The sequence below is a fragment of the Medicago sativa genome, chromosome 1 (genome assembly GCF_051527215.1).
Source record: "Medicago sativa cultivar Bolivia chromosome 1, Bolivia_mono, whole genome shotgun sequence".
NCBI lineage: Eukaryota > Viridiplantae > Streptophyta > Magnoliopsida > Fabales > Fabaceae > Medicago > Medicago sativa.
Genome location: NC_140749.1, coordinates 15953103 through 15967180, shown reverse-complemented (window position 1 = coordinate 15967180; position 14078 = coordinate 15953103). Strand labels below are relative to the sequence as shown.

The window sequence follows — 14078 nt, the reverse complement described above, 5'->3', positions numbered from 1 at the left end:
ATAGAGTGCAAGGAAACAATTCAGTTTGGGAGAAACCGCGCGAGACATGGTTGAAATCAGTGGCGGAGCCAGGATTTTTCTAGAGCCTGGGCAAAATTTTTATCCCGAATTCATATATGACATAATATATATATATATATATATATATATATATATATATATATATATATAGAGTCATAAATAGAAATAAAAGAGGTTCATTATTTTTTCAACAAAAGTACAATTTGAAATAAGAGAGAAGAAATATAACCTGACAATGGCGTGCTAAATAAAATTAGGAGGTAAATGTCTTTTCCGCGACCTCTTCTAGTCTTGAACGACCCCGATCCGGTATTTCTTCATCCATATTTGGCACCGGAATACCTTTAGCAACACAAAATTCTTGTACTTCAACAAAACGGTCTTCGCGGTGTGAATTAATCAAAACGTTTCACAAAACGTATTAAAACTATTTATATTATCATATAATGTATAATAACTTAGATCAATACTTTTTTTCCATAATTATAACATGTTTAAAGTAAATAGAATAATAAAAATAGACTACATTTAGTAAAGATAGAATGTTTGACAGATTGAAAAGAAATTAACTAATAAATAACTACTCATAGCATATCTTTAAACAAAGTTCATGATCAATTAATTACATTTAGTTCACATCATAAATTTTTATGAATAAAAAAGAGGCATTAAAGTGCCAAAAATGGTGTAAAAAATAATAAAAATGGTGAAGAAATAAATAAAAACAAAATTGGCTCAGCTGGATTAAATCTGGACCACTTGATGCATCAAGGGGTCCAAACTTAATCACTAAAGGGCTCATCACAGCCACAAGATCTAAACCAAAAAGTTAAAAAAACAAGGGTGCACAGTATACGATGGGCAGGCGTGCGTGTGAACATTCAGCAAATAGGACAAAAAAGTTGTGGGACCCGCGTGAGTCAATGGAAGAGAAAGAGAGTCCACTCTTTCTTCTTCCTCTAGCCACGTGAATGAACAACACAAAAACCATCAAAGCTTCAAATTTTTTAAAACCTCAAATATTCATCAAATCTCACAAACTAAAATACCATTTTGCTTGGATTTTCACGCTGATCATGAATCTAAGCTTATATTTCACAGTGAATGTTTGTATAGAGAGAAAAGCAGAGCCTGGGCAAAAGCAAGTAAAGCAGAAGCAGAAGCATGGAGTCGCGACTAATGGGTTGGGCTTGTTGCAAGTAAAGCAAAAACAGAGCCTGGGCACTAGCCCAGCCTAGCTGGGGGGTGAAACCGCCCCTGGTTGAAATGCAATGTGGATGCCGCGTTCCATGATCGTAACCATATTACATCTTTTGCGTGTTGTGTTAGAGACTTCCGTGGGCAATTTATTCGGGCTCAAACGAAATGGCAAAGGGCAAATATGACAGTTTTGGAGGGGGAGGCATTATCCCTACTCGATGTCATTCACTTTGCCAAGGGGAACAGATGGGACCGGGTTGTCTTCGAGTCGGACTCAGTTACTTTAGTGCAAGCTCTTTCGTCTTCGGGCCATGGTGATTCGGAGTTCTATGCTATTGTTTCTAGTATTATTTATCAGTTATCTTTACATTCCAACTTCGTGGTGAAGTTTGTTAGGAGACAAGCGAACATGGTTGCTCATACTTTAGCTAGGGCGGCCTGTTCTTGGGCTAGTCACCGTATTTTTTATTCTTATCCTTCTTATATTGAACATTGGTTGATTAATGATAATAGTTAATTTTGCTTCGGTAAAAAAAAAATCACTAAGCTACTTATAAAAAAAAAAAATCATAACCATTCCCTCATTGGAAATCCATAACTTTAATACCCCTTTTAAAGTCCTTGAAATAACGAGAGAATAAACAACTCACCAAATTATCCCTCTGTCCTCTTTTCAATTTTTTTTTTTTTTATCCCTCTGTCCTAAATTAGGAAGTCTTTTAACAATTTCACATAAGTTATATCTATCCTATGCTGGACTTATGTTTTTTCTAATACACCCCCTCACGTTCACAAGTCCAACACTCTTGGTTTCATGCGTGTATATAAATGGTAGGTGGTCCGATCGATAGGATCTAATACCGTGATGAAATTGGGGTCTAACTCATCCTTACAAAACCGATTTGTAAGGTGAGGATTGTCTCCTCTTTGTATTCTCTTATCAAGATTTCTATCTGCTTGGTGCGTGTATATAAATGAAGGGTAACCTATCGATAGGCTATGATACCATCTTGAAATTTGAGTCTAACTCATTAATACAAAACCGGCTTGTAAGGTGAGGATTGTCCCTACTTATAAATATAATTGTCAAACCATCTCTTATCTGATGTGAGACTCCTTACACACCCCCTCATGTTCATCACTAGACATCCAGAGCGTTGATATAAATGGTGGTTGACTTGATAACGGAAACCTGATAGCATGTGACCCAAATGATCTTGATAAAGGCTCTGAGACTACGTTAAAATTTAAAGTCTAACTCAACCTTACAAAACCGACTTGTAAGGTGAGTAATGATGCCTCTTTGTAAACTCTCACCAAGAGTTCTATCTATTCGAAGTGAAACTTTCGGTTTTTTCCAATTGATATAAAAGAAAAAGTAAGATCAAAATTTTATTGATATCGTAAAACGACTTAAACAATTATTTTTCTCAAAACGACTTAAAATTTAAGACGGAAGGAATAATATTTTTTTTTCCTTTTCATATTAACCCAATAATAACATATATGTGCTATCAATTTTCCTAGTAATAGAAATATACATTACTACCATTACTCAAACCCTCTCTCTCTCTCTCTCTCTCTTTCTCTCTCAACATGTTTCTCTAAATTTGAATTTTTTGAAAACCAATTTAGTGTCTGTCATTCTGCTTTACTGCTCTGCCTTCTTCTGCTACCATGGAATCTTCCTTTCTTTCTTTCCATTTAAAAAACTACATTTTCAGTGAAGTACAACACTGAAACTATCATAAATCCTCCATCATTTCCCTTTAAATTTTTTTCTCAAGTACAAAATGGAAACTCAAAAGGCTCCAATAGATCATGACACCTTGTTGTTATCTGATATATTCAATGAAACTGAGTTTGGTTCAGAGGATCTATTTTCCATTTTGGAAAACTTCAATAATTTTTCTCCCATTATCAATGACCAAAACTCAAAAACAACATCTTCAAGTGCTCCTCAAGTTTCTGAAAATGAGCATGCTGAGACATCACAGAAATGCAAGAGACAGAAGATTGTGACTTCTTCAATTATAGAGGAACAAAACAACGATGGACAACATCGTATGTCGCATATCACGGTCGAACGCAATCGAAGAAAGCAAATGAATGAGCAGCTATCTATCTTGAAGTCACTTATGCCTTGCTTTTATGTCAAAAGAGTGAGTACATATTAACTAACTTGTCACAAATTCAAATTCTAAATAATTTTTTTCAAAGTTTTAAATGAAACTAGTTAGGGGTGTGCATGATTCATAAACCAGACCAAATTTATGGTCTGGTCCAGTTCTTTTGCACACCCCTAACTACGAACCGTAGTCTACGGTTGATGCAATAACAATTGCAATTGTTTGAAACCTTTTTATTAAGATTAAAATTATGTTTATCTTTCTTTAAAATTATTATTTTTTGCATAAAAAATGCAACTAATTACTCTTCTATATGGTTTAGGGAGATCAAGCATCAATAGTTGAAGGTGTAATTGATTACATCAACGAGTTACATCAACTACTACAATGCCTAGAATCCAAGAAACAAAGAAAAGTTTACAGTGAAGTAACAAGTCCAAGACCTTTACCACTAAGTCCTAGAATAATCTTACCAATTAGTCCAAGAACTCCATATCAATGGCTACAACAATGTGGTGGTTACCTTTCATCTGAGCCATCTCCAACTTCTTCAGCTTCTTCCATCAATGATAACATCAATGAGCTTGTCGCGAATTCAACATCTTCGGTTGCTGATGTTGAGGTTAAGTTTTGTGGTTCACATGTGCTTTTGAAAACCGTTTCGTCACGAATTCCGGGGCAGGCTCTTAGAATAATGTCTGTTCTTGAAGATCTAATGCTTGAGATTGTTCATGTTAGAGTTAATACTGCTGATGAAACCATGCTATACTTGTTCACTATTAAGGTAACTTAATCTTTTGTTTATGCTTAATTAATTACTATTATTTACAACTACATTGATGATCCTTATGCTAACAAGAGATACAAATTTTGATCCTTTTGGAGCCTCTAGTAGCTGTCATTTTTTGTTACTGTAAAAAATAAAAATTGGTAACTTTGATGAGAATCAATATTGAATACTGTGGTAATAATGGTAAATTCTTTGCTAAAAGCCTACAGTAGTGAAGTACATTACTACTGTATAGTATAATAATTAATCAATGACATGCAGTACACAAAGCATCTTTTCACATTTCTGAGACACCAGGGATGTATATCATAACAATTAACATCATTCTGGCATTGTATGTATTTGGTGAAAAAATCAATGTATGGTCCAATATTGTTTATTTAATTCATAGCAGCTAATGATTGAGTATGCATGTATCATATGTGTTAATGTTATTTATGTTTTCAATTTTGGTCCATTAATAATTAATTATATTTTCTTAAAATTTCTCTTGTGTAGATTGGAATTGAATGCCAACTCAGTGCTGAAGAACTTGCTCAACAAATCCAGCAAACATTTTATTAAGAAAGGTTATAACCATCTTGAGACAAGATCAAGAATCAGTGAATATCTCTTTTCTTTTTATGTCTCACAGTTTTTGTACGTTACTGCACAATAGGGGGGGACCAATAGCATTTTTAATTTATTTTGTTTCTTAAATTGATTGACTATAGTAAGAACTGCAAGTGTAATTGATCATGATGTGACTTAGTTTGGAATTTTGTGTGATTCTATTGTAACAGACCATTGTCAAATACAAGCTCAAGATGAGTTTTTGTTTATCTTTTTGTTGGATAAAGGCTGCAAAACTTGATTAATGAAAAAGATGATGAACAATGCATGTAAAACTAAAGCATGTGTTTCCATATTAACTTTTAAGTTCGATTCGCCTTCATCAATAAGTACATATTGGGTGTAAATGGTATGAATAGTGAATCCCTTTCAGGACACTTTGGATGCCTTAACATGATTAGCACAAGCACACTAAACATACCTTTCGATAATAGTTTACAGAATAATGTTTCCTACACTTCACTCATGCATTAGAGAACAGGAGGATGATTTAGAGTGAAAAATGGGAGAGAACAGGGCTATGAAAGTTGCACAATTTGTGTGCATTTTGACGATTACAGACCATGTATTTATAATACATGATATACCACTTCAAATATGAAAAAACAACCTTTCACCAAGAGTTGCATTTATTTGAAATCATAACTTTTGATTCAAGAATTGTATTGGTTTACTTACAGCTATGTAATAACAATGAAACAATGCATTTCAATAAAATATATGAAGAGTTGCAATCATCGGAACCCAAAAGCATGAGAAAAACGCACAAAACAGAGGTTTCCGGAAGTTCAAAATCGCACCTGACGCTCGTACGGACGCCTAGTGCCCGAAACGAAGTTGTCATGGCACCCAACGCCCAATCAAAGAGAGTCAACGCTCTGGTTGCTTTTCCAAACGTGTAGCGCTGTGTTCTGACTGATTTCCTTATATTTTGCAACATGTAGTTGGTCTTGGATCTTTCAATAAGTTGAAGATGATTCCATTATTTTAGAAATCACTCACATGAGTTAGGCCTTACATTCATCAATTTAATACTAAAATCAACAGTTTAATAATGTATCATTGATGGGATAAGGTCCCGTTCATTCTAACAATATTCGAGTGTAGAATATAGTGTGGAGTACTTTTCAGCTACTTCAAACAAAAGTTTATTAGTCCCCCGTGAGTTTAGTTCAGTTGGTAAGGACAATGCATAAAATATGCAAGGTTCGGGTTCGAACCCCGGCCACCACAAAAAAAAAAATTATTAAGTTTTCTTTATGTCTAAGTTCTCATCTCATCAATTACCCTTTGTGATATTTGAGTGTGATTCCGTCTATGATTTTAGGTATAATTTATAATTTATAATGGCTCTAGTTCAAATAATGTGTCAATTATTGAACAACCATATTAGCCTCTCGGTTTACACTTAAAATAATAAACCCTATCAATTTTTACTAAGCTAGTACTTGAATGAAATTGATCAATCTCTGCACAAATATATTAAATAAGCAGGCGTCTTAAAAAATTTAAGCACAATATAATTTACTAAACCAACAAATTCATTACAAGTTCAACACGTCCTAGTTTAAGAATTAGCTTATAATGAACTTAAAACAACCATAACAAAGATGTAGTTAAGTGCCATTACAACTTAAATAAGATAACATAAAAAAAATATCCAAAGACTCTAGTGTTGCAACTCTGGAAATGGTTAATAAAACAAAGGAAGATGTTTTCTTTCTAAAATATAATGTATTTTATATCATTGTGTTTACTTAGTATTATTAAGTACTTTTTTTTGTTGAGAAAAACTATTAAGAAGTACATATAAATTAGAAGGATAAATAGTTAAAATTAGTACCAACTTATCTTACAAAAAGCTTAATTTACAGAGACAACAACTATTTTTTATGGAGGCAAAACTAAATAAAAATTATTAGACCTCCGATTGGTTGAATTTATAATTTGTATTTGTTTGAAATTTTTCTAAGTTCTTGGGTATAGTCTCTAACATATCTGTCTGTTTACTTTTAGACCAAAGGGAAAGGAAATAAAAGGGAATATAGTAGAAAAAACAAGGGTGCAGAAGTTTATTAGAAAAAACAAGGGTGCAGAAGCTGTTATCTTAAAATGTTGTTCTTAAATATGCCAGCCCAGTTTATTTAAAAATTAGCCCTTCAATTTTTTTTTTGCTTTTACTTTTCCCACCCTATCACCTTCTCCCGCGCCCTATTTTTTACAAAAATGCCTATGGAATTTTCAGATTCTATAATTCGAATGGAGTTTTCCCCTTGTTTTGGGTGCAACGAATGAGTTTTCACCAATTCGAATTATATAATCCAAAAACCCCAAAAAAATATGGCACGTTCCTTGGATTTTTTAGATTATAGAATCCGAACACCCCCTAAACATCCTTATTCAAGGGAAAAAAAACAATTCGGATTATATAATTCAAACTGTATTAGCACAAATTCTGAACATATTTGTAACATGGATAGACATTTTAAGGACCATATTAATCTTCCTAACTCTCATAATTCTGTTTTAGGGCATTGTTAGTTGTTCCTAGTCGGAAAAAAAATATTCGGGCTATTTGATCGGATTGCTCCAAAACTTGGCCATAAAATCAGGAAGAAAAAAAATCAAGGATCAAGACTACCGTAGAAGGGACTTCTTACGGGACCCCGCCCCTCAAAATCCAAAATTTCATCGTTTCGACCCATTTTTCATTTTTTTTTCATACTCTTAGAAAAATCCGAAAAAATTTGCATTAGTTTTATTCGATTTTTAGAACTTTTTGATGGTATTTTATAATTTTATAATTTTATTTGACATGTTTTTATCATTTTCCTTTGTTTTTTTTGTTGTTTTTAAAAGCAAAGTTCAAAACTGCTCAAATTGAAAAGATGTTGATTGCTGCTTATATATAAGCATATTTCGGATTATAGAATACGAAATAGTGAAAACTCATTTCGGATTATAGAATCCAAAAATTGCATGGGCATTTTCGAAAAAAAAATAAGACGCGCAAAAAATAAGTAGGGTGGAAAAAGTAATAGCCATTTTTTAAGGTGAATTAGCCCTTCACTTTTTAAAGATGCACAAATACAACATATGAAATTAGATATTCACACTGCTACTTCTATTCACACTCCTATGTATACACACACATACGGCGGTGAATTCGTTCCCGGGCCTTGTACACACCGCCCGTCACACTATGGGAGCTGGCCATGCCCAAAGCCCCGATTCTAGTAGTCATTTATTTAGTACTTCGCTTTTTTCTTTGAAAAAAATTAAAGAATTTCTTTTTGACGGGAAATAAGCTTCATTCATTGAAATAAAATGATCGAAGTTGTCCTTCTGATCATAACTTAGTTGACAGGGACATTGCATTATATATACGGGGGTTGGAGTTTAAACCCTGGATTTCTCACTTATTCATCTAAAAAGGATGAAATTTTAGTCACTATGCTACTTGACAAAAATAAAATAAAAAATTACCGAACTTAATGTACCTAAAGTATACCTATTGTATTTACATGTTTAGATTAGAAGATATTAAAGAGACGCATTAATAATCAAATATATAATTATCTTTAAACGTAAGTTATAATAAGTCGTGCCCAATAAATCATAACGAAAAATGTTCTCGTAAGCATAACTCAGTTGCTAGGGACATTGCATGTAATATATAAGGATCGAAGTTTGAACCCCAAATTCTCCACTTATTCACCTTATGTGGTGAGTATCTAACCACTAGACTCCTTGACAAAAAAAATCATAACGATCACTCATTTTCACATTTGTGTTTCTAATACCCTGACTATATAGTTTTCATAATTACGTGATGAGTCACATGAATTTAGACAATCTCCCCTTAAGTTTGGGTCTCCAACATCACTAAGCTAAATGAATTAAATATAAGAAAGTGTACTTATATACTCATTGTCTTCAGGTTTTGAATAAAGATGTGATGTTGTCTTTTCGTGATCATTATCATTAACTCGTTGTTTTTGACGTTACTTTCGACTCTCTAATAAATGATATTAGAGTCTGATTCAATGTGATATTATATTATAAGGGAAATGCTAACAAGTGCCCTTGAGACATTTGTTAAGAACCTCAAAGTATAATTTTTATCTTAAAAATTGTGTATTTAACTTATTGAAATACCAAAAAGGAATTTTTTTCTACATAAAAATTTAGCAATTATTTCCTTTTTTTGAATCTTTAACTAGTATTCTAAGGCTTATAAATATGTTTTGTGGTTAGAACATTGTATGATCATCCACGTCAAAAAAGAAGGGTGACACTATAAAAGTTTTGTTATAGAAATTTCTCTCTAGGAAACACTTTGTATTTGCAGATTATCCAATATAACCGACCATTATTTTCTTTTTTTTTGCTAAGCCGGGAGAATGGACAGGCATCAAGGGGAAGCAACGACATCCCAACTAGGTTGGCACCCCGCAGAACCCCCATCCTATGCCGCCAAACTCAGGAAAAATTTTAATAAAAAAAGGGGGGAAAAAAATACAAGAAGAGGGGGGACTAGGCCAAAACCCTCTAGAAAACAAAACAGAAAAATAAACATAAACAGAAGAAAAACAGCTGACTAAGGGAGCCTAAAACGAGGGAACCCACTCCGGTCCAAGAAGAAGTCAGTCTGAATAGCCTGGGGCAGCACCGATAACCAAACTTTGCCTTGAGTTGTGTGACCCATATCAGCCAAAAAATCCGCACAACGGTTCCCTTCCCTAAAGATGTGAGATGAAATAATCTGAATACCGTGGTTGCATACATTATGCCATCGATTACGAAGTAAAACCGGAACAAGCAACTGGTTTTTAAATACCAAAAGAGCACTCGTCGAGTCACTCTCTAACCAGACATTCCTCCACCCTTTCTGAGCTGCATACTCCAAAGCAAGAAGAAAAGCGTAAACCTCAGCATAAAACACAGTAGATGATCCGATATTACAGACAAAGGCTCCTAAAAGAGAACCTCTATGGTCACGGAACAGGCCCCCACAAGCAGCGTGAGAACCAATTAGAGAGCCATCGGTGTTAACTTTAATCCAAGGGGCCGAGGGAGCCTTCCAATATACCATCAAAATATCGCTAACACGGCGATTGTGAGGAGAGACCGATAAAGCATCTAGAATATTTGCATCAGAAACCATACATTTACCAGTGGATATATTGCCACTAAAACTAATATCCGCCTGAATACGAACCTTTGTGGATTGCAAGGAGACCGGTTTGTCATTAAAACGCAAAGAATTCCGAGCTAGCCAAATACCATGGAGTGATTGAATTACCGCAGCCAAATGTATGTCATAAATTTGGGATGAACAATTTTGTAGAATGGAACCAAGCAAGGCTGCAAAAGATAACGTATCAAAATAAGTATGGAGGAGACCGCCCAGCCATAACCAAATATTTTTAGCATAAGAACAGTGGAGAAACATATGTTCAGAAGATTCATCCGTGCACAAACAAAAGCTGCAAATCGAAACAATCGTACATCCACGTCGACGAAGGTTTTCGTCCGTGGGCATCTTCCCATGCATGGTGCGCCAAAGGATAAAAGAATGCGATGGAGGGATGCAAGCTTTCCAGATTGCAGCAGCCCATGGAAGAGTAACCGCAGCTGTTTGCAGAAAATTGAGAGCTAGCTTTGAAGTTAATTTTCCGTCTGATGAGTGCAGCCAAACAAGCGAATCCGGTAATGGATCAGTAGGCAAACTGATGTCAGAAACAAGGGCTGCTACCTCAGGAACCTGCAGCGCTGCTGGAGGGAGCAGCAAGGCACCATCCACAATAATATCCGCAACCGAAGCACTCAGCTGATTTTGAATGGTTGACGGAATGTGCAACAACTCCACCAAACTCCTACCGAGCCAGTTATCATTCCATAAATTAATGTCTGTACCTGTACCAATAATCCAAATGGAGTTAGAAGTAACTGTAGCCAATTGAGGTTTAATCCCTCCCCACACCGAAGATTGAAAGTAGTGTTGAATCGGAATTCCATTTTTAACAAAACGCTTACGAAGCAGCGTTGCTCATTGAGTCTTGCCCGATATAAAATGCCAAGCGAGCTGAAGTATCAAGGACTCATTAATAAGACGAGTTGGTTTAATATCCAGACCACCCGCTGCCCAAGGGCGACCCATAATTTTCCAAGAAACCGTGCAAACTTTGCAAGTGAAAATGTCGCCGCTCCAAATGAAATTTTTGATCCAAGAGTCTAATTGATGAAGAAGACGTTTTGGCCACATATATATATGGAATGAATATACTAGCATACTATGAATAATTGATTTAACGAGCTGCACTCGTCCCATAATAGATAGTAAATTACCCTTCCACGTAGCGAATTTCACTTTGATTCTGTCAATAATGCTTTGAAAATAAATCACCTTCGGCTTCCCTTTGAAAATGGGGCAACCAAGATAAGAAAAGGGAATGGTGCCAGCACTAAACCCAAGCATTCCTGCAATCAACTGTGACCGAGAGGAAGTCATAGCCCCCGAGAAAAACCGGCTTTTACTATTGTTAATAATCTGCCCCGACACCTCCGAGTAGTCATGAAAGATTTTCATCAGACATCTAATATTTTGTTTAGTACCTGCACAAAAAATTAGAACGTCGTCTGCATATAAAATATGAGTAGGAATAGAGGTCCCACGACAATAAAACATAGGCACAATCTTGCCCGCATCACAAGCCATGGAGATCGCCCTGCTCAAAACCTCTTCCGCAAAACAAAAGAGAAGCGGAGATAAAGGGTCCCCTTGTCGGACGCCACGAGCACAATTGAAGAATCCCACTACCTTACCATTAACCAAGATAGAGAGTCGAGCTGAATGTAAGATAGCAAGAATCCAGGAGGTAAACAAATGTGAAAAACCGAATTTTTTGAGCACCGCTATCAAGAAATTCCAGTCCAAAGTATCAAAGGCTTTTTTAATATCGACTTTTAAAGCCACATTTCCGCCAAATTGTTTCTTGTCAATCAAATTAATGGCCTCAGATGCAAGAATAATACACTCCGAAATATTCCTATCACGAATAAACCCCCGCTGCTCCGGAGAGATAATACGCATAGCAATAAAAGAAAGTCTGTCTGCTAAGATTTTTGTGATGATTTTAAATTGGAAATTTGCAAGAGCTATAGGACGGAAGTCCCCCATGACCTGCGCTCCTGAGACCTTAGGGATAAGGACAAGCAGATTAGAATTAATATTAGGCGGGAAAGCACCTGTGATAAAAAATTCCTGCATCGACTGAATGACATCCGCTTCAATAATTCCCCAAAAAGTGTGATAAAAGTGACCACCAAAACCATCCGGGCCAGGCGCCCCATCCCCATTAAGATCAAAAACCGCGTCCTTGATTTCATCACGCAAAGGAAGCCTTAGCAAATTGTGATTATCTTCCTCCGAAACCAAACACGGAACACAACGATCCAGCATATCATTTTGAACACAATTATTATCACTGCTGAAAATGTTTGTAAAATAGTTGAGCACATGGACCTCCATATCTGCTGGCTCAGTAATAGCTGTATCCCCATCATAAAGAAGAGTAATAGGTTTGGCGGCAGCCCTGATCTTAGCGACTCGGTGAAAATAAGAAGTATTACGGTCACCCTGAATAAAGTTTTGGTCTCGTGCTTTCTCCCTCCATAAACTATCCTGATAGTTCAAAGCCTTCGTAAGAATCAATTGTGCCTCTAGATCCTGCGCATACAAATCATCTGAAAACCCTTCTGAGTCAATCAAGATTTGGATACGATTGACTTCATCCAACGCCAACCGAACTTGTTTATCAACATCACCAAAGATTGTTCGGTTCCAAGTTTTAAGCTCTTGTTTCAAATTCTTCAATTTCAGCTGTAGCCGAACCATGCCATTGCCTCTAACATTTTTCACCCAGCTACGGCTAACAAGACTTCGACAGTCCTCATGTTCTGTCCATGCTTTAAAAAATTTAAAAGGCACCACATGTTTAACCATGTTAATATCAAGAGACAACAAGAGCGGGTGGTGATCAGATTGGTGACGGACCAAAGCACTACAAGTACTTAACCGCCAAAAAGAAAGCCAATCTTCATTACAGACAGCTCTATCCAATCGGAGGGCAATATTCTCTGGACCAAATCTACCGTTATGCCAAGTATAGAGAGGACCTGAAGTGGGAAGATGGGTTAACAAATTAGCATTAGTCCAAAAGGCAAAATCCCAACAAGAAGCACGCAAAGGAGGATTGCGGCCCCTTTTTTCATGAGCACCAAGCACCGCATTAAAATCCCCAACAAACAACCAAGGACCCTGAAAACAGCCCTGCAAATGAGTGAGATCAGCCCATAACTGACGTCGTGTAATATGAGAGTTGTTAGCATAAATTCACAATTTAAATGTGGTGAAAAACACAAGAAATGAGGTTTGAATTATGCTAACCATTTTAAAACTTTTTTTCCGCTTTAGCCCGTGATTAGTTAAAGAATGAACTTTCATTAAATTCATTTTAACAATTTCTAAATTTTCTGAAAAATAATCTCTAAATTATACAATGTCAAAATCACTTTTATTTTAATTCGTAATAAAAGACAATCTACTATAGCCTCTCTATTAGAATGACTGCAATGCATCTTGTCCCACGACTATACCAAAATTTCAACAACAAAAATCTTACTCAACCAAGTATTTTGCACTCAACAATCATGGTTTTAACAAATCCATTGAATCTTCTACAAACCACCTGACTGACGTTTCTTCTGTGTTTTCTCAAAGCTATTCGGATGGTCCAATTTTTTGGTGGTGGCCGGGGTTCGAACCCCAGACCTTGCATATATTATGCATTGTCCATACCAACTGAGTTAAGCTCACGAGTACATTCAGGTGGTCCATTTGATTCATTTTCATGAATTTTTTAGAATTTGATATTTATTAAACTTAACTTTTTTTTTCATGTCTCTTCTTTCTTTTCTCTTATAAATAACATTTCCAGATGATATGAATGATTGGCCTAAGTTATTTTTCTTGAATTTGTCTTGGACTTACCTTGACACTCTTGGTCATGATCTTTTTAATCAATGACTGGTCTTCTTTAGTTTGAATAGTTTCAATTCTATATCACTGAGAAACTACCCGTTTGTGTACATAAGAATGTATTTGGTACATTATTTTGTTGACTTGAAAAATATCTTAGGTTTTTCTCAAAACAACAAAATCTTAGATATTCTTCACCCAAAAACAAGTATCTTAGTATCTTTTAGTCCAAATCCATGTTAAGTTATTATTGCAAAATTAAATCAACTGCCCCCATTGATAC

At 35.5% G+C, this 14078-nt stretch overlaps 2 protein-coding genes across 2 annotated transcripts; one reads left to right on the top strand and one right to left on the bottom strand.

Annotated features, from left to right (window-relative positions):
* The first annotated feature begins 2760 nt into the window (after positions 1-2760).
* On the top strand, positions 2761-4961 carry LOC146953070 (transcription factor SPEECHLESS-like). The gene is made up of 3 exons (XM_085707760.1): positions 2761-3383; positions 3673-4134; positions 4639-4961. The coding sequence occupies exons 1-3, from the start codon at positions 3015-3017 to the stop codon at positions 4702-4704; spliced, it is 897 nt and encodes a 298-aa protein (XP_085563886.1). The 5' UTR covers positions 2761-3014; the 3' UTR covers positions 4705-4961.
* Positions 4962-9352: 4391 nt separating this feature from the next.
* On the bottom strand, positions 9353-13825 carry LOC146953069 (uncharacterized). The gene is made up of 4 exons (XM_085740876.1): positions 13808-13825; positions 11104-13075; positions 10264-10671; positions 9353-10119 (listed from the first exon to the last, which is right to left on the bottom strand). The coding sequence occupies exons 1-4, from the start codon at positions 13823-13825 to the stop codon at positions 9353-9355; spliced, it is 3165 nt and encodes a 1054-aa protein (XP_085597002.1).
* Positions 13826-14078: the final 253 nt, after the last annotated feature.

What these genes read in the sequence shown, in the direction of transcription:
- LOC146953069 (XM_085740876.1), bottom strand. An exon ending in GAAATTCGCTACGTGGAAGG is followed by an intron (nt 10,672 to 11,103) that starts GTAATTTACTAT and finishes TTATTGGTACAG; the next exon opens with GTACAGACATTAATTTATGG. An exon ending in AAACCTTCGTCGACGTGGAT is followed by an intron (nt 10,120 to 10,263) that starts GTACGATTGTTT and finishes TATCTTTTGCAG; the next exon opens with CCTTGCTTGGTTCCATTCTA.
- LOC146953070 (XM_085707760.1), top strand. Translation starts at nt 3,015, where the DNA reads ATGGAAACTCAAAAGGCTCCAATAGATCATGACACCTTGTTGTTATCT. An exon ending in CTTGCTTTTATGTCAAAAGA is followed by an intron (nt 3,384 to 3,672) that starts GTGAGTACATAT and finishes TATATGGTTTAG; the next exon opens with GGAGATCAAGCATCAATAGT. An exon ending in TATACTTGTTCACTATTAAG is followed by an intron (nt 4,135 to 4,638) that starts GTAACTTAATCT and finishes TCTCTTGTGTAG; the next exon opens with ATTGGAATTGAATGCCAACT.